General features: G+C 40.5%; 1 protein-coding gene across 1 annotated transcript in view; it reads right to left on the reverse strand.

Moving 5' to 3' along the window:
• Positions 1 to 1,715: 1,715 nt before the first annotated feature.
• Positions 1,716 to 25,518, reverse strand: part of pudp (pseudouridine 5'-phosphatase) — a 28,094-nt gene continuing 4,291 nt past the window's right edge. The window contains exons 3-4 of the mRNA XM_077515403.1: positions 22,969 to 23,198; positions 1,716 to 2,345 (exon numbers count right to left, since the gene is read on the reverse strand). Coding sequence (XP_077371529.1) covers positions 2,169 to 2,345; positions 22,969 to 23,198 — 407 coding nt within the window. The 3' untranslated portion in view covers positions 1,716 to 2,168. The remainder of the gene's footprint in view (positions 2,346 to 22,968; positions 23,199 to 25,518) is intronic.

Genomic DNA, 25,518 nt, shown 5'->3' on the forward strand with positions numbered 1-25,518 from the left:
ACAATATCATGGATTTTTACACTTGAAGATCAAAAACCACATCATGGAAATAAATGCAATGAAGCTGCAATGAGGTCATGTCTTTACTAAAAGCTTCCAAAATTAGACTCCTTTTAACTCTGAAATCACTCATACATACTCAGGCCAAGATGGAAAATGTAAATGACAAATATAATAGTAAAACTACAGAGCGATATGTATTGGTGTGTGTGTTTGTGAGCAAGGAATGAGGTGAAAAAGTAGTTGAGACGATTAGCCCTCCTTGGGGATTTAAAGGTTGAAAAGGGATGGAAGTGCAGCAAAATTCTATTTCAGCAGCCTGAAGGGCACCGTGGCCCCTGGAAGCTCCTGGAGCGGGCCGAGCCGTAAAAGCTTGCTTGGCGTGGGGCTGGCCAGACAAGCAAGAGATGAAAGGCGGCGGACAAATTGCAGTCTCTTTACTGGATTACACTGAAGACAGGAGTTGTGTTTTTGGCATTTCAATAAGGCCACTTCAAGTCGGTGTCGAAGAGCGAGGCAGACTGCATTACAGTCTGAGCTCAAACTGGACTGGACCTCTGCCAAGATCAAAAGCTGTCATGCAAACCACTTTGACAAACATATTGTTCAGATGATGGCAGAATAAAAATATAGACTGCATTTGGCTTAGATATTGCGAATGAATGCTTAGAGATGCTGTCATTGAATCAAAATGCTTAAGAAATGAGGATAAAACAACTCTGGACATCAGTGCTAATGTCAGTGACAAAAATGTTTCATATTTTTGCATCACAAAAGTTTTTCTTCACACGAAAATGAATCGAAAGCCAAAAAATAGAAGCCATTCGAGACGATGATGATAACTAAATTGACTGACAATTTTGTCTTGCGTGTTAAACTGCAGTTACAAATTAGTGTTTTATAATTTTCTGCATAAAAGTTGAAATGAATGCTGAAGGAAAACATAAATTGACAATGTTGTCGTCTAAAACTGCTTTTAATTTTGTTGACTAAAAATGCTCTCGAATTGAATTGAATTAAAATACAATCAGATGACTAAATTATGACTAAAATTTCAATTAATTTTAGTCGAAAGACTACAACAAAAACTCAAATAAAATTTCTTGTCAAAATTAACACTGCTTGATATTTCCAAACAATGCCTGATACAAGGCGATGTCTCCTATATTGGCTGGGAGCAATATGTGTCGTATTCTGAATGGACATTTGCAGTATAACACGGTAGAGTTCTTTTTCTACGGCACCGACATAACCGCAGTCAGTCAGGAAGGTCAGCTAAGGTGGCTGCATTTTGAGATCCCAATCTAAACCCGCGGCTGAACTAGGGGCTTGCATGTTCCACATTAAGACAGCGAGTGAGACAACTTCATCACAAAACTGTAAAAGTCCACTTGGCAATTATTGTCAGCAAGCATAGTGCTTACCTACTTGCACATGGTCTCAACAACTTCCTTGTGCAATCAAATATGTGCTGCTTACCTTACCTAAGCTAATGTATGCATGCAACAAAATTTAACCTTACCTTTTGACTTTGCCATTTTAGTCCAGTGGCTTGACCATGAATGCTGCTTGTAAACCCAGCCTAGTTGTCAAGTCATGGCAGAGGAAGTCGGTGTGTGCGGAATTATGTAAATTAGCAACACTGTGATGTTGTTAGGCAAAATTCAGAACAGCTTGTTCAAAGACATTTTCAGTAAAAGACAGCTCACAAAAGGTTTACTTGGTTTGTTTAATTTGCCGCTTGATAGGTGTGCAAACACTCCAGAGTCCCAACTAATTGTGTACAATTAAAAGTACGTAATTCAAGTAAAAATAAAGTATTCAAGTACTTGGCTTACGTACCAGAGGGTGGGGTGACATTGTTGTGCAGGCCGCTGACTATAACAGGGCTCTGGATCGGATTGGTAATGTATTTATGACAAAATAAATTCATCCCTCTTTGGGTCTGGATTAGCGAGACTGCGTAAACACCTGATGACCTTGAGTTGAACACTTTGGGAAAGTAATGTCATTGGGAGTAAAATATGACATATAGTCTTAGTCAAAAGCTTTGAAGCGATTACTTAAAATTCGAGACGTCTCATTTGACATAAAATACAACTGATCACAAAGACACAATGAGATGATAAGACAATTGTGTGTTGTTGGGTATTTCTTGTTCCTGAGGTTCAGCTAAACGCTGGTAGGCCAAAGAGCTGCGGTTCAAATTCCTCCATGCTCTTCAGCTTCAGCGTAGCTTCCTGAGTCAGAGCTGGGTCCAAGTTCTCATCTGGAACCATCACCACCTGCATCCCTGCAGCCAAGGCCGCCCTCACACCGTTGGGAGCATCCTCGAATACCAAGCACTGTGTGGGGGGACAAGATGGAGGACAACAAAATTATACTATTCCATAAGCCTATTAGGCAGACGGCAGAGCTGAAAGCAAAAACAAATGCAGGGAAATGGGACACAGAGGCACCGTTTCCATTTTCAATCTGATGAGCTTGACATTTCTCGCAGGAGTGCAGTTGACCTAGGGGAGGCGGTCTACCCACTAAAACTGCAATTTGAAGCAAGGTGCCCCCACCAGCCCTACGCTATTGGCTTTGTTTACATTTTTAGACAGTACATGAAAACTCATCGGAGTCATTGTAGGCATTTCAAGAGCCATGACTCAGACGTTAAAATGGCCGGTACGTCTACAACTACCTGAATTGTTTGAATTTCACTTTTACAGGAAATGTATGCTTTTTTTAAAAGTTGTTAAAGAGTATGGAAAATTAGTAGTGTAGTTTGAATACTGTTTTGTACAGCTAACAAACAAATGTGAAAAATATCACTCACCATTAAGATATGCTTCAACAAGCTGTCGCCGCATATAGGAGGATCCTGCGTGACGTATTGTTTATGTTTCGCGCCTTGCAATACAGGAAATTGAGTGTTTTACATGGAGTTCGATGGTTTTGCACTTTTGGAGGAGAATTAAGAGAAGCAGATGGTTCATTCTTGTACCATCAATTGTATGGCCCGTCGGGGGCCTGATAAAAAGTTGTATCGCATTCCCACCGAAAGGGGCCACAAAAAAAATGAAAGAAATGGCTGCAAGAGATAAGGAGGGTATAACTTGACGCCTGGATTTCGGCTGATGCTGACAGGGTTTGTGAGGCTCACTTTATTACTGGTAAGTACTTGTGACTATAGATTTGTTATTTGGAGAGGATTTAAAAAATACTAATAATAAATTGAGTTTATGCAGTATAAAATCCACTGAGTCATATTGTTTTCACGGTCTTATTCAAGTGTTCCAAAGCACCATCGATAGCCACCATAACTTGTTCCTCGCCTTGAAATAGGCTATCCTGGATCGCTAAACGTGAAGGCTAAAGAAAAAGCCATCCGGCGTTATGAACAGAGGGTCAAAAGGCAACGACTATCAGAATTGTGTTATGGATTGCTATAAATGAGACAAAATGTATTTTTGTGCCTAGTTTTGTACTTGAGTGTCCACATCTTCCGAATAATCTGTTTTGCCACTTGTGTCCGCAGTAACTATAGTTGTAAGTAGGGTAGCCAACCGTCCCTTGAAATACGGAATCGTCCCGTATTTAGAACTACAAGTACGCGTTCCGTATTGAGTTGTGAAGGGACGCATTTGTCTCGTAATACCGCGAGAGTCAAAAATAGTCTGTAAAATGTCAATGGAATTAATGAACAAAAGTGCCCCTTATGTGAGAACTTACGTTCCAAGGACTTCCTGCTCTGTGACCAATGAACTGACAGCACATTCATTTAGTATGACGATACAGAATCCACTCATCTTATTGGTCGACATAATATTGCTTGCGTATACAGTCTCCCCTCGCTATAACGCGATTCACTTTTCGCGGTCTCGCTGTATCGCGGATTTTTTTTTTAAGTGCAATTTTGCATATTTTTTTGCAGTAATATACCCATTTTATAAAATTTAGGAAGTTTTGAACATTATCAATGTTTGAACAAGAGAGAAATGTGAGAACATGTAAATGCCTCAATGAGAAAAGTGTTTAAATTGTGTGGTAGGGGATTTTAGAGCCTTAAAACATTTATAAGAGTTGTAAAACATAAAGCTAACTACTTCGCGGATTTCATTTATTGCGGGTATTTTTTGGAACCTAACCCCAGCGGAAAACGAGGGAACACTGTATAGCGCAATAGCAGCAACGCGACCGTTGGCGGCAGAAATGATTGCAAAAACACAGAGAGAGGACTGGGAAGCAGAAAACAGATGGTTGAAAAAGTGTAAGAAAACATCCACCTGGTGGATTTCTTGGTGGGGTGGGGAAGGGTGGAAACACCGTCTTCACCCTTCAACTCCCCTCCAATTTTAATGCACCTCACGTCCAAGGGGAGGGGTGAGTTGGGGCGGGGAGCCATCAGAGGGGATGGACTGCAGTGCCTGGCAGCGCTGTGGTCCCCCCCATTTGTGTCCCTGCCCCACCACTTTGTCCCTCCATTCCCTTTTTTAATGCACCACACATATACATATTCATTTTTTTGGGGGAGATACGGGTGTGTCGGAGTAGGGGAAATTTTTTTCCCTCTGCTCCGACTCACCTGCTCCCAATTTTAATGCACCACACGCACACACTTGTATATACACTGGGTGGGGCCACATTCACGGTGTAAGGGTAGAGCTCGCCAGTCGGCGAGCTGGCGGACTCAGTAACAGGGTTAGGTGTCACTAGTACTCTGGCGTGACGACCGGGGCCTCTCCCCACCGGGCTCGGTGTTCTGGTGTTCCGCCTTCTCCCCTGGTGCTTCCTCCTCTGCTTCCCCCATCCCGCCGCTGTGCAAATCTCGCGCGGCTGGAGGTGGGGTGGGCACATATTCCCTCTCTGCGCTGCTGCCCGGTGCCGGTTTCCGGGGGGGGGGGGGGGGGGGGGGGGGGTTCTCGCGGGGGGCCGGGTTCGCGGGGGGGGTGGCGGCCGTCGGGGGGGGGGGGGCGGCTTGTTTGGGGGGGGGTGGAGGTATGGGTGGGTGGGGGGTTGGGTGCTGGGGGTCGGGGTGTGTTCGGGGGTTTGGGGGTCGGGGGTGGTGGGGCCTGGGTCGTGGTGGATGGCGGGTTTGGGTGGGGTGCGGGGGGGTCGTGGGGGGATGGGGGCTGGGGACCGGTGGGGCGCTGTGGGGGCCCGCTGGGCCTCGTTCTGCGGCCTTGGGCTCGGGGGTGTGGGCCGGGGCTGGGGCGGGGGTGTTCCGGGTGTCTGGGTCGGCTCGCCGACCGGTGTCCGCTCGGGTGGCTTGGGGCTGGCCTTGGTGCTGCCGCGGCCTGGGGATTCCCGGGGGGGTGGGGGGGGTGGGGGGGGGAGTGCTCGCTTTGCTGGACCGCGGTTGACGGCTTCTTTCTTTGGTGGTGGTCCTTATGCATGCCAGATCCGTCGCACCAGCATCTACTGAAACTCAACAGAAGTACCCTCTCCCTCCCACAGCCACTTGAATCAGTTGGTGCTGGTGTCTGTGGTTCTCACTTTGCTTTATCTATCCTTCCCTCCTTCCTCTCTTTAGTTTTTCCTCTGGTCACTTGAGATCTTAATTTATTAGAAGTATGAGGTTTCTGGGGTTGGCATAAGACTCTGGTTTTGTAACCACGCAGGAGGGGTCTTGTTGGTGCTGGACTTCACCTTGATGGATTGGATGTACTGGCTTCTATGGATCTCACTCTGCCTTTTCGATCCTTCCCTCCTTCCTCTCTTTAGTTTTTCCTCTGGGCTCTTGAGATCTCGCTAAATTTGCTGGAATTTAGAGGCTTCCGGGGTTGGCGTAAGACTTTGATTTTGTAATCATGGGGAAGGCAGGAAGTGTTTGGTCGGTGCTGGATTTCACTTTGATTTACCTTTCTTTTCTCTTTATTTCTTTTTTTTTTCTGACCTTTTCTCTGGTCTCCTGACCATTTAAACCTCACGACTCTGGCAAGATTCTGAAGTACCTGGTTAAGGCGAAGGGTAATGGGATATTTATAAGGTTTTAGGTGAATGAATGAGTATAAATTTATACGTATTTGCACGCACGCGCGCGCACGCACGCGCACGCACGCAAACGCACGCACGCACGCAAACGCACGCACACATACACACAAATAAAAAAAAAAAAAAAAAAAAAAAAGAGCAATGATGACAAGACGTTGAATCGGTAAGACTACCGAATGAACAATTCTGAGCTCTTTAAAAAAAAAAATAAAAAAAATAAAAAAAAATAAAAAAAAAAAAAAAAAAAAGAAAACATCCCTCAAAGGCACCATACTGGCGGTTGGGGTACTTTTACCATAGGAAATGGTGGGCTGACTGATCTCAAGCAACATGCTTCCACTGGTCGACACATACCGAATACAATTAGGTACAACAAAACTTGGGAGCCCAAGAAAAAAATGTTGCCCACCAGGCAACGCCAGCGATAAATATGGTATGTAAAAAATTATTCTTTAACCCGCTGATCAAGCTTAATATGGAAATGTACAATAAATGTCAGCGTTGTATGGAAAACATAATATTGTTTGGGTGTTATAAACAAATAAAATTGATTGACAAGTACGTTAAAATAGATAATATATAAGAGTAATCATTGATAAATAGTAGATAAATAAACCGACTTACACTGGTTACAAGTTAAAACATATGTATAATGTTTTCTGTACATGCAGTTGATATGACACTTTATAAATATATAACAGTAAAAAAATATATATATTTCTAATTTAGGCAAATGATATACGACAATATAAATATATACAGTTAAAAAAAAATTCCCCTAATTTAGAGGTGATCGCTGCAGAGGTAGCCCATGTCTATCACAATGTAAGCATGGTTTAAGCCAGGGGTGGCAAACTGCGGTCCTCGAGGGCCGGAGTCCTGCAGGTTTTATAGATTTCCCTACTCGAAGCGCAGCTGATTCCAATTAACAGGCTCGTTATCAGGTTTCTGCAGAGCTTGCTGATGAGCTGATCATGAATCAGCTGTGTTGAAGAAGGGAAACATCCAAAACCTGCAGGACTGCGGCCCTCGAGGACTGGATCTCGCCACCCCTGGTTTAAGCAATAACTATTCTGACTGTGCTCTAAAGGTTGACTGATCAGAGCACTGAATGATGATTATAAAATATAAATGGTAAAATAATCTCCACATAATGTGACATTGGGCTTAATTTAAGTTACAGGATGAATTTTCTACTTATTACTTAGTGTTTTATATTAATGTATATATTTTTAAGTGAAGCAGGAAAGGTTTTTTGTTTGAGAGATATTTATTTTGATAAGTTTTGTTAGTTTGTATTAAAGTAAATTTCTGGATAACTTTTCCATGCATTAATATCATTCAAAAATATGCTTCCTATTCAACTTAGGTTTAAATAGTGAAAAATTGTTTTAACTACATAAAAAAAAAAAATAAAAAAAAAATAAACACGCACGGTTGAAGGTAATCGGGTCGGCCGTCCTTATCGATGAGGTGTCTCTTATTTATTTTTCAAGGAGTTGGCAACCCAAGTTGTAAGTTCTATCCTGACAGCTAAAGGTGCTACAATGCTACATAACATGACTGAATGTTTCGCCAAGACTGGATTTGAAAAGAATTGTGTAAACTCTGATACTCAGTTGTTCGCCAGAGACCAGATGCCATTGAAATTCTTACGTCACGGGACCAGTGACACTGGACTAAAGTCAATGCATTTCCAAAAATAAATAAAGAATAAGATGTGGTACTTGTTGACATAATTCCCTCATGGAACTAATGATTGTTGAGTGTTTCAGGGGGGTTAGTTTTGGAGTGACGTACTTCCACAAATTTAACTGTAATGTCATACCCCCGTGCGCCTCCTTTCCTTCGGCACCACAAAAGAAACTTATCAATGAAGAATAATGACCCAGCTTTGCACAGGGCTTTGTATTAAATAAGAGTAAATGTTCCATGTTCCGTGTGGCCAAGAAACAAGTGAGTCGGACCAATGTTTATCATCATCCCACATGTCATATGGGCTTTGAATAATTTCAATTTGGTCACCAATACATATTTTATGCTTCTCTGTACCCCTCCACGCTCCTGTCCATCGGCTGTCAAAGTGCTTAAATTAACTGGTGATTTCGCCCACTATGTTTATTGTTGTACGTCACATCTATACAGCGCGGCTCAGCCCGCTATTATTTTCTGCCACTCAATCAACCGCACATGCGCCAAAATTTGTCAACAAAGGATCCTCCTATTGACACATGTGCCGTAAAGTGTCATGATGATTGGTATTTTATGATGACTGCAGTGTCTGTAAGCACGCAGTAGTTGTCTGTACTGGATGCAATCTTTGTATCGCTGGTTAGGTTGTCGATTATCGGCAATTGGGGTTAGCCTCAAATCATTAAACTCTGCTAGCTTCCACAGCGTAATGCGTGAACACTGCTTTATTGGAGCCTACCGGCAGAACCTACCAATTATTTACTGACACTTTTTGTGAATGTTCAACCTGTTTAAGCAATGTGACCCAAGATCTTTTTTTGTAAATATCCAGAAAAATCAGGGCATAAAGAGTTAGCGTTGAGTGATATCCAGAGCACAATAAGGACAATCTGTAAAAGTTGGCATATATACAGAATACAAATGACAGATCCTCCAAGGAGGTGTTCTGGTTATCATTTGCCAAATTTGCCATCACATCTCAAGAGTGGAAGGTTTCCAAGCATTAATGAGAAATATACATTAGTATAATCTGCATCACCTCAACACGGATGTGGCTCTGGAACAAAGCTCTGTAAAAATATGCTGGATTTTGCGCTAAGGAAAGGCAGCTAGAAATGCATGCTTTATTCATAGCTATCACGGTTTTCTTCACAGAGAGGTGTATGCAAAGTGAGACAGTTTGATATTCACAAAAATGTGGTTGCTGTATCAGACTGCAGTGTAGAGCTCAACCAAAAGGTGAAGTGCTTTACTGACTAGTTGATCTACGTTCCCCTAACCTATCATCAAAGCACAGAAATGACGGATTAATTTTATTTGAAGGGTCTCTGACTGAATGCATCTTCTCCAGAAACCTAGCCACTCACTTTCACAAATTATTGTCATATTTTGGACAGAAACAACAGACAGTACACACCTAATTCTTCAGTCTCTGTTTTTGCCAACTATCTAGCACAATCGCAACAATTTCAAACACATATTCTAGATGCCATCCTCATGCATACACACTGTCGGGCTTAATGCAGCCCAAGTCTGTGTGAGTTTCCTCCAGGTGCTTATGCTTCCCCCTACGGACCAAAGCATGCCTTTCAGATGGATTAAATTGTCTACTAGGGTAGTTTGCTTTCTATTTGGGTCAGTCTAGTCATTAGTAGGAGAGAAAAAAAGTGTGCAAGAAATTTTGGTACCAAACTGGATAAAAGCTTCTTGATTCAGGATTTTTTTTTTTTTTTTTTTTTAATGGCATTTCATGTGGAAAACTTCTCAATGCCTATCACTGCTGCCTCCCCAGATGGTGCATTCGGGTTCTTGCTCAAGGGCACTACAACAGAAATCAGGATGCAGATTTGCATCACTCTGGCGACTGTACTTGATGCAATTTAGTTTTCTGTTAAATCGGAGGGATTAATAGATTATTGCTGAATGGGAGCTGGAACATTTATGAAACTTAAGTGAATATTTGAGACAACGTGCTTATTACAGTAGGGGAAATAATTATTTAAGCCCCTGATGGATTTCTAAGTTTACTCACTTACAAAAATTCCTTTAACAGTTCCTTCATGGCTTTATCACTCTTATTTTATTTCATTTCATTTCATTTTTTTAGGGACCATGGTAACAGACAAAAGCAGCCACAATTTAAAAGTCATAAAATGTTACATTTTATTGAATATTGGATCCTCTACAACTGTCAGAATTCTGACTCCCACAAATTGATTGGTGCTAATGTAGCATACAAACGTACACAATCACAATCAAGCCAATACTGCAATCCAATACAACTTTATCGCTACTGCCACATGTGGCCGAAAAATGAAAGTGCACACTCCCTTCTTCGCGTACACAATGCGAGCATGATGTCACATCCGCAGACAGAGACAGAGGCTTGCAGGAGTACCCAATGTGAACAGCTAATGTGTTAATCTGATCATTAGAAGACATTTGAAATGGTCAAATAAAAAGGCTATTGCAAAGATATTTTGGGCCTCTTTCTACAGTGAACAGCTTTCCACACTTTGTAAGCAGGCACAGCGCACCAATACAAAGTGATAACTAGAAACTGAGGTTGATATAAAACACAATTTCTTGCCATCCTATTATTGGCAGCTCATTCTATTTGCATGTAGCATAATAGCTAAACGCTGCTTCACCATGTTTGCTCTGGGCTCCATTAATTTAAGTCTCAAGTCTCTACTGGGCTTATTTTCCATCAGCATTTCTTCCATGTACAGTATTCAGAATTGAAACCATTCAGCGATTTACAGACCAGTAGCATAATTTTAAAATCTATTTTACAGATGACTGGGAATCATCGTAAAGCCTTTAGGTCTGGAATCACACTGCATGTTCGAATCCCTTTATTCTGATCAGAACCCAAGCTGCAGCATTCTGAATGAGCTGCAGCTGTTTAATGCCTTTGAGGGAGTCCAGTCAGAACACTGTGAGAACAATCAATAAGCTAAAAGTCAGGTCCGAATCTGGCACCACCCCAAGGTTTCGGAATTGGTCTTCTTCAGTTTTTAAAGGCAGTGACAACAAGTGTACTGTTTACTAACAGGAATCCTCTTTATTTATTTAAAAAAGATAAGGGAAGAAACCTGTTCATGATCTGAATACAATTGGGACCTCAGTCACCAAGACAGTAGTTGCCTGGAATATTGTCATTCACCCAGGCCATTTCATTCACAGGGCATTGAATTGATGCAACTGGACAAGTAAAAGCAGTTGGTTACACACTCTGCCTTAATGGACACAAAGCTTTTAGCGCCCTTAAATGTCCCCTGCTCAGGACAGAATGTATAGAGGCCTTGTCTGAAGTTTGCCAAGTGAACATTAAAATGACTCCGAAGGCTTGGGAGAAATAGTTGTGACTAGACAAAACCAAAGTCGATGTATTTGTTTTACCAATTCAACCGTGTTCAGAGGATGAAAAAAAATAAAAATAAAAATGAGTATAACCAAAAGAACAAGATCCCCATAATCAACCGTGGCAATGGAAAGTGGCGACATTATGAAACATAGTTTTTCTTGTCGCAAAGACATTTCAAACATGTTTAAAAGTGGATGGCGACAAGACTGTTTGCGAGCATAAAAACAGTTTGTGATTGTCTAGTGAACGTCTGCAATGTTTTGCAACCTTGAAAAAACCCTAACCAAAAACCAACACTCTGTACATGTGCCGCTCAGTGAGGTGCGAGCTTTAACCCTGAGACACCCAGTGAGGTACGGGCTTTATAATAGCAATAATGAAAAGTTGGGGACAGTGGATTTACAGTTGCACACGAAATGAATTAAACCCCACTGTAAATTACAGTTTACAGTGTTCAACCATTTTAACTAATTTGGAATGGAATGAACCAGCAGAGGGCAACGAGTGGTTAGCACGTCCACTTCCCAGTTCTGAGGACTCGGGTTCGAGTCCAGGCTCCGGCCTTCCTGGGTGGAGTTTGCATGTTCTCCCCGTGCCTGCGTGGGTCTTCTCCAGGTACTCCGGTCTCCTCCCACATTCCAAAGACATGTGTGGCAGGTTAATTGGGCGCTCCGAATTGTCCCTAGGTGTGCTTGTGAGTGTGGATGGTTGTTCGTCTCTGTGTGCCCTGTGATTGGCTGGCAACCAGTCCAGGGTGTACCCCGCCTACTGCCCAGAGCCAGCTGAGATAGGCTCCAGCACCCCCCCCTCGCGACCCTTGTGAGGAATAAATGGTCAAGAAAATGAATGAATGAATGAATGAATGAATGAATGAATGAATGAATGGATGGATGGATGGATGGATGGATGGATGGATGGATGGATGGACGGACGGACCGGCAGTGTATAACTTGTATAACTGGAGGTTGATCAAAATTTAACACTGTCTGGAGATCCAACTTTTATTTATAGAGCTATATTTATATTTATTTATTTAATTTATAGAAGCAATAATACAATCAGAACGTTTCCTTTGATGTAGGTCAACACACTTTTAACAACACCTTCTCAGTATGAACCAGAGTTATATAAAATGGATATATTATGGACTCTATTTTGCACGGCTGCCAATAATATCAACACAAACTGCCAAAAACAGCCATGCTCATTGATGCAGAAAATATTGCTGTTATCGACTCCAAGATTGCACAGCTGACAAACTGAAACGTTAACAGGCAAACGCGTACATCTGTGCGAACGCACATAAATCACCACTCTGTCGTACTGTTTGAGACTGAAGAACACACTACGTGCATCAAGCGTGTACTGCGAGCAGCGGTGGGTGAGTAAGTGGCAGTGACAGATTGTCCGCAACATTCCTTAAATGATCTTGAAGCCAAGGGGATAGGCTCACGCAAGGAGTGTGTAACATTTCACCATCGCTGTTCACTGTTGCAGAGACCACAAATAATATCTGGGTTTAATGATAGGCTCAAAAAGAGGAAGCAAATACAATTGTTTATACTAGAGGTGGGAGTTTGTGCAAGTCATAAGTAAATCTCAAGTTTTAAGTAAGTTCAAATTTATTGTGGCAAGTGCAAGAGACACAGACAAAAATCTTGTTGTTATATTTAACTCAACTCTCTCCCTACAACTACATATTAAGAACATTGCTAGAACTATCGGGGGTTTGTTTTCCACTCTTCGCAATACAGCCCATTCCATCCATGTGTGACACACCAGTCATTTGTTACATGTCGCCTTGACTTACATTTATGCTTCTTCCTGGTCTTCCCATCTCTAGAATTAAAAGTCTGCAGTTAGTACGAAATGCTGCAACAAGACACTTTAAAGGTTGGATCAAATTCTCCTTACACTGACCATTGTTTGGTTTAACCTGAGATGTGACTCGAAGGGTTCGGCGACCATAAAATATTACATGGCTTAGCACCTTCCTATCATGCTTACTTAGTAGTGTCTTATGTTCCATTTGGAGCATTACGCTGACAATATGTCGGTCTTTTAGGAACTCCAAGAGATTTAAAAAACAAACAAAAAAAAAAAACGTCTGCAGGTTCTAGATTTTCCCTTTTCAGGCACAGGTATTCTGGAATGCACTACCCATTGAAATTACAGCAGCTGCCTCTGTAGAAATGTTTATAACTCCTTTCTACACTCTGGTGTTTTGTTATATCTTGCCGAGTCTGCAATTATTCTCTTGCCTTGCCTCACTGCCTAACATCTGGATTTTGGCCGGGCTTCTCTTCTCTCTCTCTTCACCGGTAGGGCTCAATGGGCTAATTGAGGCCGTCGCAGTTGCTGCGGAGGGTACTACATCGAAGAGGATCACATTCCCCTTGGAGGCATCACATGGACGCTCCTGCTGTTTAAACCAACATCTTAAACACATTTGTTGTGTTTTTATACTGGTTAATATATCAGTATGTAGAAAGTCTTTAACCAAAACACTAACATATTTCTGAGATAAAAATGCACAAAGCGCCTCTTGATGTTCAAATTCAACAAGGGAACTGAGTAATTCTGCAAGAACAGAATTAATTGCAGCGTCCATTCGTCTGTTAGGTTTGTTTGTCCCCCCTCCCCCTACCCCCACCTTCGGCGCTTATTGGTTTCGTCCCACCCAAAACAACGCCTGATTGGTCCGACCTAAAAAAGGTCGGCTGAAAAAGTATCAGCGGGAGCAGTACAAGATGTATTCTACGGAGTTTGTGAACTCACAAATACCGTGAGAATTCATCTTGCTGGCAAGATTATCGACACCATAGCCATGTATTATTTTTTTGATGAAACATTGGGTGTTTTGCTTGTTAGTTTTTTAACGTAGATATAAATCGCCCCGTTCAGTACAACCCCACCTCTCCCCGTGTGGTTGCCGCACCCCCGGCGAGCCGATTGCAGTCTGCTGTTGGAGCTCTGAGTTTGCACACTCCTCTGAATGGCCATGCAAGCCATCAATTCTTTAATAAACATTTGAAACAAAACTGCTCTTTGCCGCAAGAAATCTTGGAGGGGGAGGGGAGGAGACCTAATGACGTCACAAAGTCAGCACCCGCTCGTTTTCTCAGGTTGGGAGGGGGTGGTGCTTGGAGAGCAGAATGACCTAGAATTTCTCATAGAGGTGCGAGTGGAGGAAAACACCACTTCAAGTTTATCATTTTAACATGGCTAAAAGCTCCAAAAAGTTGATTTTTCACATGACTGTCCCTTTAAGCTTGAAATGGCTCATCCCTCTTCAAAATAGTAGAAGAACACAGCAAACTCGCTGGTGCACTATGTGCACCAGATGAGGGGAACGTTGGGAGTTTCACTTTGTCATTCACATGTAATATTTTGTCTGAGCTTATTTCAAAGGCGTACCATTCTTGAATATTTTAGAGAGTTGCAAGAAAAAAAAAAAGTGAACCAGTCAAGCCCTTTTGATCATTCCTACGGAAGCTTTTCAAAACAACGTGGCCGCCTTTTAAGGCTGGGTTCATACTGCAGGTCTAAGTTCCCCTCTTGCAAAGGTCTGCCTATATGTCCATGTCAACACTATTTATTTACATGTATTTTCCAGTGACACATGTCCATTCAATAACATTGCACAATCAAACCACTCACATGCACACATGCCCAAAATGCATAGAAAAAAAAACGGTGTGACTGTCATAAGGAAATGAATTTCAAGTTTGTTCAGCGGCTCCACTGGTCAACCTTGACATTCATTTCCTTATTTAACTTCTAAATACATCGAACTCACCATACAAAAGCCTATTTAATGTACATGCTCTGACTGTAGTTTTGGTCGACATGTACAGTAGGGCTGTGTATTGCCGCCAACCTCGCGATACGATACGTATCACGATACAGGTGTCACGATACGATACGTATCGCAATATGTATCCCAATACTTGAGCTTCAAGGCGATACGTATCGTGATATATTACATTAATTTTCTTGCATTTTATTAAAAAAAAAAAACAGTCATATGAATACCGAAAGAATATGTTTGTTATGCCGACTGACAAAAATATTTTGGTTAGCAACTCTTCTGGTTTACCACCTAGCGGCATACCTGGTCTAAATGTGCACGCACTGCAGAGCAAGGAGCAGTTTTCACAGACACTCCGGGAACATTTATGAATAGGCATGAGCCAAAATGAGCAAAAATATCAAATTATTAAAATTACAGCTCTAAAATGTGCTTATTTGAAATATTTGGGGAAATAAAAACAGCACTTTTTTTTCATGTAACAAATTCTATTTCATTTTTAAACAAAATATAGGAAAATTGGTACATTAAGACACGTGCCGTGTTAAGTTTATAAGTAAATAAATGTTGATATTCCTCCTCTGGTTTCATTTTCTTAGCAAGACACAGTGTCCAATCACTGGTGAGCTATTACGCTACTGGTTTTTATTTTTTTTAGGTACAATGCAAGCTGCAAAGGCAAACGTTAACTGCCTATTTAAAGTTAATGAGCAATATCGATTCTGACACCTACGTATCGATACGTGTATTGTAATGAGGCCCGCAACGATATGTTGCCGTATCGATTTTTTGAGCACACCCCTAATGTACAGTTTATTGGCCAGTGTATTTTCGTTAGAGTGAAACACTGAAAAAGTAGGGAAAAAAAAAAAAGTAAATCTGCCTCTATGGTGCATTTACATTGGTCGATAGCTGATTGATTTTTTTTTTTTTTCTTTTACACTTCTAAGAAGCTGGATTCTGATTCCTGAACAGAGGATGTGTGAATCATTTTTTTTGTGTGTGTTGTTTTTCTGTTCTTTCAGTTGTGATCCAAGACTTGGGTCCATAAACTGTGGTACAAAAAGGCATTATCCCTGAACTTCCACACAATCAAGTTCCTCATTTGTTGTTTAATCCATTATAAGTACGCAATACATTTCATCAAACACGGTGCTTCCATTATGTTGATTTAATGATTATATTTAATTATTTTTCTACGAACTCAATTTGAATCCAAGTACCATGTTTTGACAAGTAATGGCCCATACAATGTATTCTGCTTTAAAATGTTAGAGGTTTAGTTCCCCTTTAAAAACCTATCTGATGGATTTGACTCACATTTTAACATAGCCTCCTAATTGCTTTTGTAACCCCAGTGCTAGTGTGTCTTGGCTGCAGATTGCAGGTGAATATGGTGAGATTTGTCTCGCAATAATGGGCCAATTTGTCTTTTAGAAAGAAAAGTTCTCGTCCTAATTGTACCTGATTTGAACAGCTAGATTATAACAGTGTTCCCAGTGGTAATGCCTTTTTGATTAATGACTGGAGCAGAACTAGTTTGCGCCGCTTTGTGTCGGTGTAATCGTGAACTCGCTTTTATGTTACATTAATCTTACTCAGACGTTCAAGTGCACCTATGGTAAAATCTCCCGTCTCATCATCAACGCAGACTTTGAGTTTTGTGAGATGTCTCTCTTGTTCTCAGGAGAGAGAGTGCACCTTTTTTCCCGTCTTTTTATTCTTTCATTGAGATAGCAGCGCTTACTCAATGTTACTCATCTGTGAGGCCACTGAGGTGCAGCACTCAATGAGGGGGGTTGGGCGAGGTTCTCTGTGCGGCACCTGCCACGTTTTGTATATATGAAATCACACTGTGTGACACTTGCTTTGCTGTGAGGAATATTGTATATATTTGTTTTTAAATTACAACTCCCATTGTATGAGTTGATCATCTGTGACTGACCGTTCAGAGTGAATGAGGGCGACTCATGTTGTACTTTTGGGTCTGTGCCACTTGATTTAAACTTTATCGATTGAAACCAGACATAAAATGCATTTAAACACACAAACGTTGGATTAACACGCCCTGACCAATTAGCATCCCAATTCCTCTCAAGTATATACTCTTAGAAGATGAGAGTCACGTTTCTCCCCATGTTCCAATGAAGACCAACAAGGAAATAAAATCACGCTACATCATCTTCATCATCACGCTACTACAACATCAAGAAGTCAGAACAGTGGTGATTGTATTAGGATATACTTATAAATGCATTGAGAAATAAATATACATAATTACTGATGTTCAATACCACAATTTTTCAGACCAATATCAGTACTCAACTCTTGAGTACTTACCAATACTGATACCAAGTACCACTAGTAGTAGTTTTGATGCATAAAGTTTCTATTAAAAAAAAAGGCTGTTAAGTATAAACAAAGACCTTTTATCTTCCTGAGTGTTAGTCTTTGCTCGAAACAAACTGAAGCGCAAAATAATTCAGATTCAACTATTAACCGTTAAGCATGATACTATGAAATTGGAAAATAGGGCTGGCCAATATGGCAAAAAGAATCTTAACACAAGTATTTCATAACAGCCGATATTAATAAATACACTGTGTTACCAGTATTGCGTTCATAGGAAAAACACATCTTATTAATTTACAGAATAATAGCATTTATGTTTTTCTCAGTTAAATGTAAATTTTGAAACTAAGTATATGCATGGAAAACCAGAATGGACAAAGTCATTATCCCACCCAAAGTAAATAAACGTATACATTTTGGTAGCCACACACTAATAATGCACCCTTAAGCATCAATATAAACCTTAAAAATACTGTATACATATATTTATATAAATTGCATTTTAATGTGCATATGGATGTTTATAGAGAGAAAAATCACTGTCAGCCATGCAGAAATTGAGTTAGCAAATAAATGTATAATTGTTGGTATAGCAACACATTAATAATGCACTCTAAGCATTAATAAGAAATTGCATCTTAATGGACATTTGAAAGGACTGACGGGATGCAGTTCACTATATTATCAGCCCTTATCAGCCCGATACCAATTCCTGGTATCGGTCCTCGCCCATCCCTAGCCATAATCCTAATTCTGGGGAGAAAAAAAAAAAAACAGGCACAAACCTCCAATAAGTGTTTTCCATGAAAAAGAAGTGGCTATACTACCAGATATTTTCAGTGGTATTTATTTGTTTATTTGGCCACTGGATATTTGTGTTTTATTTAATTTTTAACATGTCCTTTTATTGTTTATTCAATAGAAAACGTGTATTTTATTTCATGAAGAAAATGAGAAAAAGATTCCAGGAAATTGCAATTAATTTCATATCATTTTAAGGAGAAATACTTTGTTGTAAAAGCTGCATTCTCCTATACTTTTGACACAACATAGGATAATGAAGATTTTTTTTCTTTTCTTTTTTTGACTGCAACAATAACGACAACACTTCTCTCCTCATTGTTTAAAAAAAAAAAGTCAGCTGTACAAGAGATGCGCAGAGCTGTAATTTTTTTTTCGCTTTTACCCCAAGTTTGTACCAGTTAGCAAGTAGTGACTATATACTTCCTTTCTTGAGAAGATTTCAATCCAAAAAGGGTGTGCCGCCCCCACACTTTGATCTCTGACACTCACCTACACACACATGCTTAGTTTTGTCACATCGTCTGAGCCAGGGAGTGACGCATCATCATTTATTATTCCACTGAACACTCTGTCGATTCCCCCTCTGAGCTGCGGTTTCATATCTCATCAAGAAAAATGCCAGCCCAAACCACGGCTGTCTGCAGATAAAAAAGAATCAGGTGTGCAGTGCCACAGGCAGACCTATTAGTAGGAAGAAATCATTTAAAGTGAATGAAGAAGAGCTGTGACAGTATGCTTTAAATTTACCTGTTCAATTAGACCACAAATGTCAGGATGATATGAGAAGAAAGCCATAATCTTTTCCTTCACACAAGCCTATGTTGTCCTTTTTCCCTCGTGGTCTATCAAATATAATTTGAGTTGTGCTCAAACGACCGGTGTCATTCTTTCCATGTACAGTATTCATCTGTATTTGATGCCTAAAGAGAGATCACAGGAAGCCAAGTAGACGTCTCCTTCCCTCTTTCTGAAGCCAGTTTCTTAAAATATATCTTAACCAGCCCATGAACTCAAGTCATGCATCTTCTTGTGACCAATAAAGCTGAATCAGGTGTTTTACAGTAGAAACAAAGAGCACTGCTGGGCAGCGATGAATTCAGTCTTTGTTAGCGCAGCCACACCAACACAATTGGGTCTTTTTTATGGTCAAAGTCACACCCAGCATTTGGTGAGTTTGCAATTTTACACGAACACAATAGCTTTATTCAACTTAAAGCTAAAATAGAGTAGGGCTGCAGCTATCGAATATTTTGGTATTCCGATATCCTACTAAAAATTCAAAGAATCAAGTAGTAGCAGTTGTGATTATTGAAGGGTTATCAGGGTAAAGAAGCATGAATTCTTCTGACTGGTTTAAAAAATTGAAATTAAATTAAAAATGATATACAAATATGCACGCTACAACACCAAGCAGGAGCCAATCATAACCTCAGCTGCAATGTCCTGCCTGGAACTCAAGTGGGATTTCTAATAACGTCTCAATGAAGAGTATAGAGTAATGTATATCTGTCTGTATGATTATATGAGAAGTGGCAATATTCATTAATGTAATGTAACAACAGCTGTAGGGATGTTCCAAAAAATATCATCTGCGATATTACCGGTGTATTTTTTTAGGTGATAAAAATGTGACATATCGTGAAATTGACGTGATGACGTAATGCGTAACATTATACATCTTCGTGTCAACTTGGACGTACACGCGTCGTTCGCTGCTGCACAAAAAACAATGTAGGAGCGTGTGAGGCTGCAAGAGCTGCAGCCAGTTCTGTCGCGACAAAGTGGGAGTGAGCTTCGTCGTGTGGAGGCTGTTGCTAAAAGAGGTCAGATACAATACTAAAAAAGAAAACAACAACCAAAGAACAATCGTTTGCAAATCGTGCAGGAAAACTGTTGCCGTAAACATATAAGCAGCTCGTGTGGTTGGAGGTGAACAAAAGTTCATTACACGCACTCCACTCCTTATGAGGGGGAAAAAAAACAAAACAGATGGTGGTTGGTTAATACTGAAGGGTTCGCGTATTGTTTGGCCAAGATCAACAATCTGCGGTGTTTATTTTACCGTGACCGGTAATTCGCCATCAAATTCATGTGAGTTTGTGATGCTAATCGACCGCTAAGCTAATATGCTCTCGACGAGAAGGCGTGCACGTTTCTATCGTGCAGCGCCCTAAAAGTGCACATTTGTGTTATTCATACCCGCTAGTAATGTCTGCAAGGAAACGCGGCGTTTTCTCACTCCTCTAATAACCAGTCAGATCCATTAACGGCAAGTAGGAGGGTTGCTGCCAGTTGCGGCAAAAATATCCACTGCCAAAAGAATCGCAGAGGGAAAAACATTTTTTTAACAATACACTTGCCTGCGATGTACGAAGCATGACGACACAAATAGCATTTCTATTCATTTCAAGATGAAAAGATGATTTAAGATACTAGTGTTTTGAGTTATGAGGGTGGTCGTCGCAGAGCAATTTAAACTCACACCTCAAAGCCCCGCTTTATAACACGACTGAACAATTTCCTTCCAAATGGTTACTTTAAAGAAGGCTACTGTACAATAAATGCGCTAGGTCCTTTAAAATTATAGGTAATGCCATAAGTACACTCAAGCAGCCACTGAACCTTTCAGTCCTTGCCATTAACTACATTTGAAATGATTATCAATATCATCACTAATATCTAGTAAGAATGCTTCAAAACGAGTAGGTTTATAGTTATAAATAGCAGTTAATAACAGTCTATTTATCCTTCACCCAAGAGGGCTAATGATAGTGGAGAGCTTGGCTGTTCTAATGGGTTCAAAGCAGTTTACTACAGCCAGACCTCTCAAGTCTCACAAATTGGCCTGAAACACATCCATGTGTGTATATTACTGGTACTACAAAAGCCTGTCTCAAAATATCAGTAAAGAGCTTATTTCACTTTCTATTTCTTGTGTCTATCAATATATTATATGGCTTTTTTTTTCTAGCACTTTTGTCTGTGATCATGCTTTGTACGTTTTTAATTTTCACAGAATAAAAAAAAAAAACAACTGAATGGAAATTAATGTGAAGAATAACTTTAATCTTTTGTACTTTAACTATTAAATAATCACTCATTCATTTCATGTATTGAATTTTATATTCCTACTCTGGTAGAATTTATTTTAGCTGTCACTTGGTTCATTGTCTCACTGTTTGTGGGACATGCAGCTCTTTAAAACACAGGAGCATAACATTGGCTGCTATATTGTTAACAGTTATCGCTTTTACCCCTTGGGTGCGTACCAGTTAAGCAAGTAGCCACCATATCCTACCTCGCTTCAACAAGGATGCCGCTGCTTTCTCTCTAACACAAACACGCACACACACACTTCTGTTTCAGAGGTTTGTCGTGAATCAGCTTTGTGTGAAGCCTGAGGTGTGCGGGAAAGTGTATTTGCTGTTGAATGTAACTGCTGTGACGCAATCATTAAATAATAAAGTTAGTATTCTTGCATTAAACGGATCATAACTGATGGTGAACAAGTGACGAAAAGTGACAGCAAACAGCCACAGAAGCTAATTTTAGCAATAATAATGGGGCCTATTCACTAAAGGATTGCGTCGCCTTTGCACAGCGCTAACTGGTAAAAATGGAGCAATCCGGGAGCTCCTAATTCACTAAACACGCGCAGATGGGGAAATCCGTCACTAAATGCCTGCCAACCAGATTGCGTCATGGTGCGCCGGTATTATTTGCTCGTATGTAACTTAGGTAATTTGCATACATATGACGCAAAATATGCCCACCCCAATGCAAATGAGACTCATGGATATGCAGCGTCTAATTTACTAACGCCAGCGCTAATAGCCACACCGCGTTTGTGTGACGCAAATAACGTTTTTGCAAAGCATGTATTAACTGCTCCAACCTCGATTCCGGGATCATGACAGCAGTGCAAGCCATTTGCGGCACAACATGCATGGCGGGGGGAATGGGGTGGGGGGGGGGGGGGGGGGGGGGTGGGGGGGGGGGGGGGGAGAGAGAGAGAGAGAGAGATTTTCTACGTTGGTTTAGGACACATAACGTAACCCGGGCTGATCTGCAATGGCGGGGAGGCATTTTACGATAATTTTTACATGCCAGATGCAGATCGCACCAATAATTTGTACTTTATGAATGAATGACGTCGTCGTCGTCCTCTCTGCTCTGTACATCTTAATGGCGCTATAAACGCTTACTTTCGGTCCAACCTCGCTTTCTGATAATGTCATCTTTCTCGCAACTGTTACTATAACAACCATGTTCTTTGCGCAAATCCATTGCCATATGTGGAATATCAGGTGCAAATTTGCTCCAAGCTGTCAGTTTTGTGGCCGTGTTTGCGCCAGTATATGATTTGAGCAATATCCTTGGTGAATAGGTGGGTAACTGGGCGCAGACTGCGGGTGCAGTTGTGGTTCAATATTTTGCACTATTACCGGAGGCAGCGCATTCTTAGGGAATGTACCCCAATGTTTTTTTTTAACACTTGGGCTAAATAACTTTTCTATTGAATAAAGCCTAGTAAGCAAGCATTTGGCTATGAAATGAAAAAAATATTAAAAACCTGACATGCCTAGTCAATTAATTTATTCAAAGCTGATGTTAGCATGTTTGTTTATTTTTTGATTTCTTGCTGTCCGTCCTCAAATAGTGTGAGCTTGTGAAAATTCACAAGTTTGTAGAGACGACCGATCTGCATTCTGTTTTACTCCGTGGCCCGGACTTACCCCTTCCCGGAGGCTGTGCTCGTTTGATGCAGGCATACACACTGTACACTTTTTCCCCTAGCAACACATTATCAGCTACCAAGATATGATTAAACCAGTAAGTGGCCACAGTAGTACTGTAGTATCGTCACTGTCTTTTGTCATCCACATATTTCTCAAAACACGAATGCATTACATTCCAAAAACTTGACACGATTAAATATTAGTAAATAGATGCTCACAGTATCTGGAGAAGCCGGGGGCTTGAATCTGCTGGCACAAACCAGGAAGGAGTCAGGTCGGGGTTTGGAATTCTTCACCTCAGGATCGTCTCCCAGGACAATGTGGTTGAACAAAGCAAAGAAATCTTTGTGCTTGCTTGTCTTCAAGTTGAATGTCGCACCTGCTGAGCTGGTCGCTACGGCGATGGGGATACCGTGCTTCTTCAAATGGTTCACCAGCCTTTCCACACCTTTCAAGACAAGAATGGATCTCACTCAACCTCATTATTGTAACCCATAATACTTTCCTACAGAAGGAATGCATCTTTGATAACATAATCATAATATAGAAAAAAATGTTACGGCAAAGTCCTGTTTTCAAACGTGTGATACTTCCAGAATCACATGCAATAGGTGAAAGTCTGCAATATAGAGACAATATAAAATGCGTTGTTACAGTTTTAGCCAAACACATGCGCTCTTAACATTTAAACTTATTAATCACTCGTTGAATATGTGTTAAATACTGTGAAATTAAATACTGTATATATTATAGTGTATTTGTATTTGCCCTTAAGAGGTGGGTCCTGGTGGGTGACATGTCTGGTGAACTGTACCTAACAGCATCTCCTGTGTGAGTGTAATTATCCTACTGGAATTCAATAATCGGTGTAAAAAGTGCAATAGCAACTGTGGCTCTCCTTTCCCACATGCAATGCCATTACTACCCATTAAACTAAGTTCACGCAATTTAACATTCAATTCAATGGACACGGTGCTGCTCCTTTGGTTCACACGCTTTGGCCACCTGGGGTGCAGTATAATACAAAAAATATGAATACATGTAAACGTTTCAATTCCACAGTATGCTGCTCTAAATTGTAATTATCAACCATTTATATGCCTATGTGTATCATACTGACAATGTGAATGCTCCGTTGTTTGTGTTCAAATAACTGCTGCTTAAATTTGCTCTTCGTTAGCCCATCTATGGCATCCCTAATATGCGTTACTATTAATCTCACTGACTTTAAGACAGATATGTCGTTGTTTTAAATACACAAGATGCAATTTGCTTTGTAATTATAACTCACATCTCATTGTATTTAAAATATATATATATATATATATATATATATATATATAAAACGATAGCTCGGATGCAGTAATGAGGGCTTGAAGGATTACCCGTAATGTAGGTACGAATCACAATGCTTCCTGTATTTTTAATTCCTATATTTTCATTGGGATGTTTTTTTTTTTTTTTTTTGTGGTTTACATCTGCCTCCATTATATGGTACTTGTATTCCTGCAGAATCAAAGCTGATTTTCTTACAAAGACAATACAAGAAAGTAGGTAAAAATGAGTAATGCCACCTCACAGCAAGAACCTTCTACTTCAGAGTCTCAGTATGGTGTTTGTGTTCTCTCCAGGTACTCTTGCTTCCTCCCAGAGTTCAAAAATGTCTTTGGTGCAATTTTGTCAAATCCAAGTACTGTATTTGGAAAAACAAACATTTTGGAAGAAAGGCAGTAAAATCGTCAGCACTCCTTGGCGAACAAAGGAGGGGGTAAATTGCCTCAAATAAAAGTTCAGGCCTACTGAAAAGAGAGTCTTCTCTCCATCAATTGCAAATACACATGGTGATGGAAAGTTACTAGACTAAGGTTCGCTAGGGCAGTTAGAAAGTCAATATGAACAGACTTGTAATACTGCTCAATAAGAAACAGCACAAACGTACTTAACTTTATTTTATTGTTTAGCTGATATATAGTCAACATCAAGAGGTTTATTTACCAGTAACCAAGCTAAGATGCATGCTAATTCCCCAAGTTATGCATACAGTATAGCCTCAAATATATAGAAATTCTTAATTCCGCACTATTATTCAGTTAAATATCCTCACTTGTGAATTTGAACCAGATTGATTGAACATTTATCACAGTCTATGATCTTATAGCAACATTCTATATTTTTATATTCATCTGAGTTCTCACATTGAAGAAGAGCACTTTTTGTTTTCACTTGCAATTGCAGTTTATTATGAAATTATTTTTTTTCAAGATCCTCTTCTCATATACATTTCAACGAACAAAATAATTCATCTTTATTACAATAAACCATATCAGATGTATTATAGATAAATTGTTCTTATTGGTTTAATTTAACAAAGGCAAATAAATAATGAATTAATCAGGGCTTTTCCTGGCTCAGATTGAGGCAGAGGTGGTATGATGGGTTACTACCGATACCAGTAAGGGTGTCACGATTTCGATTTTTTATCGAAATCGATCGAAATTACGTCACGATTTCGAGCATCGAAATAGAAGAGAGGACACACGATTCGATGCCCCCCCCCCGCGCCCGCCGCCACCGCCGCCACCGCCACCTCCCAGGAAAGCAAATGAGACGCAGCCATTCAGCTACTAGCTAACGGCACTTGTTAGCTGACTTCTCCTGCAGTCATGATGGCAAGCGCGGACAGACACAGCAATGGTGCTTCAAGCCGCTCCCGCTTCTCTCGTCACCAGTTTGGAAACATTTTGCGTTCCCGGTGAGTTATGTCGACA

The sequence above is a fragment of the Festucalex cinctus genome, chromosome 2, assembly GCF_051991245.1.
Source record: "Festucalex cinctus isolate MCC-2025b chromosome 2, RoL_Fcin_1.0, whole genome shotgun sequence".
NCBI classification, from domain to species: Eukaryota; Metazoa; Chordata; class Actinopteri; order Syngnathiformes; family Syngnathidae; genus Festucalex; species Festucalex cinctus.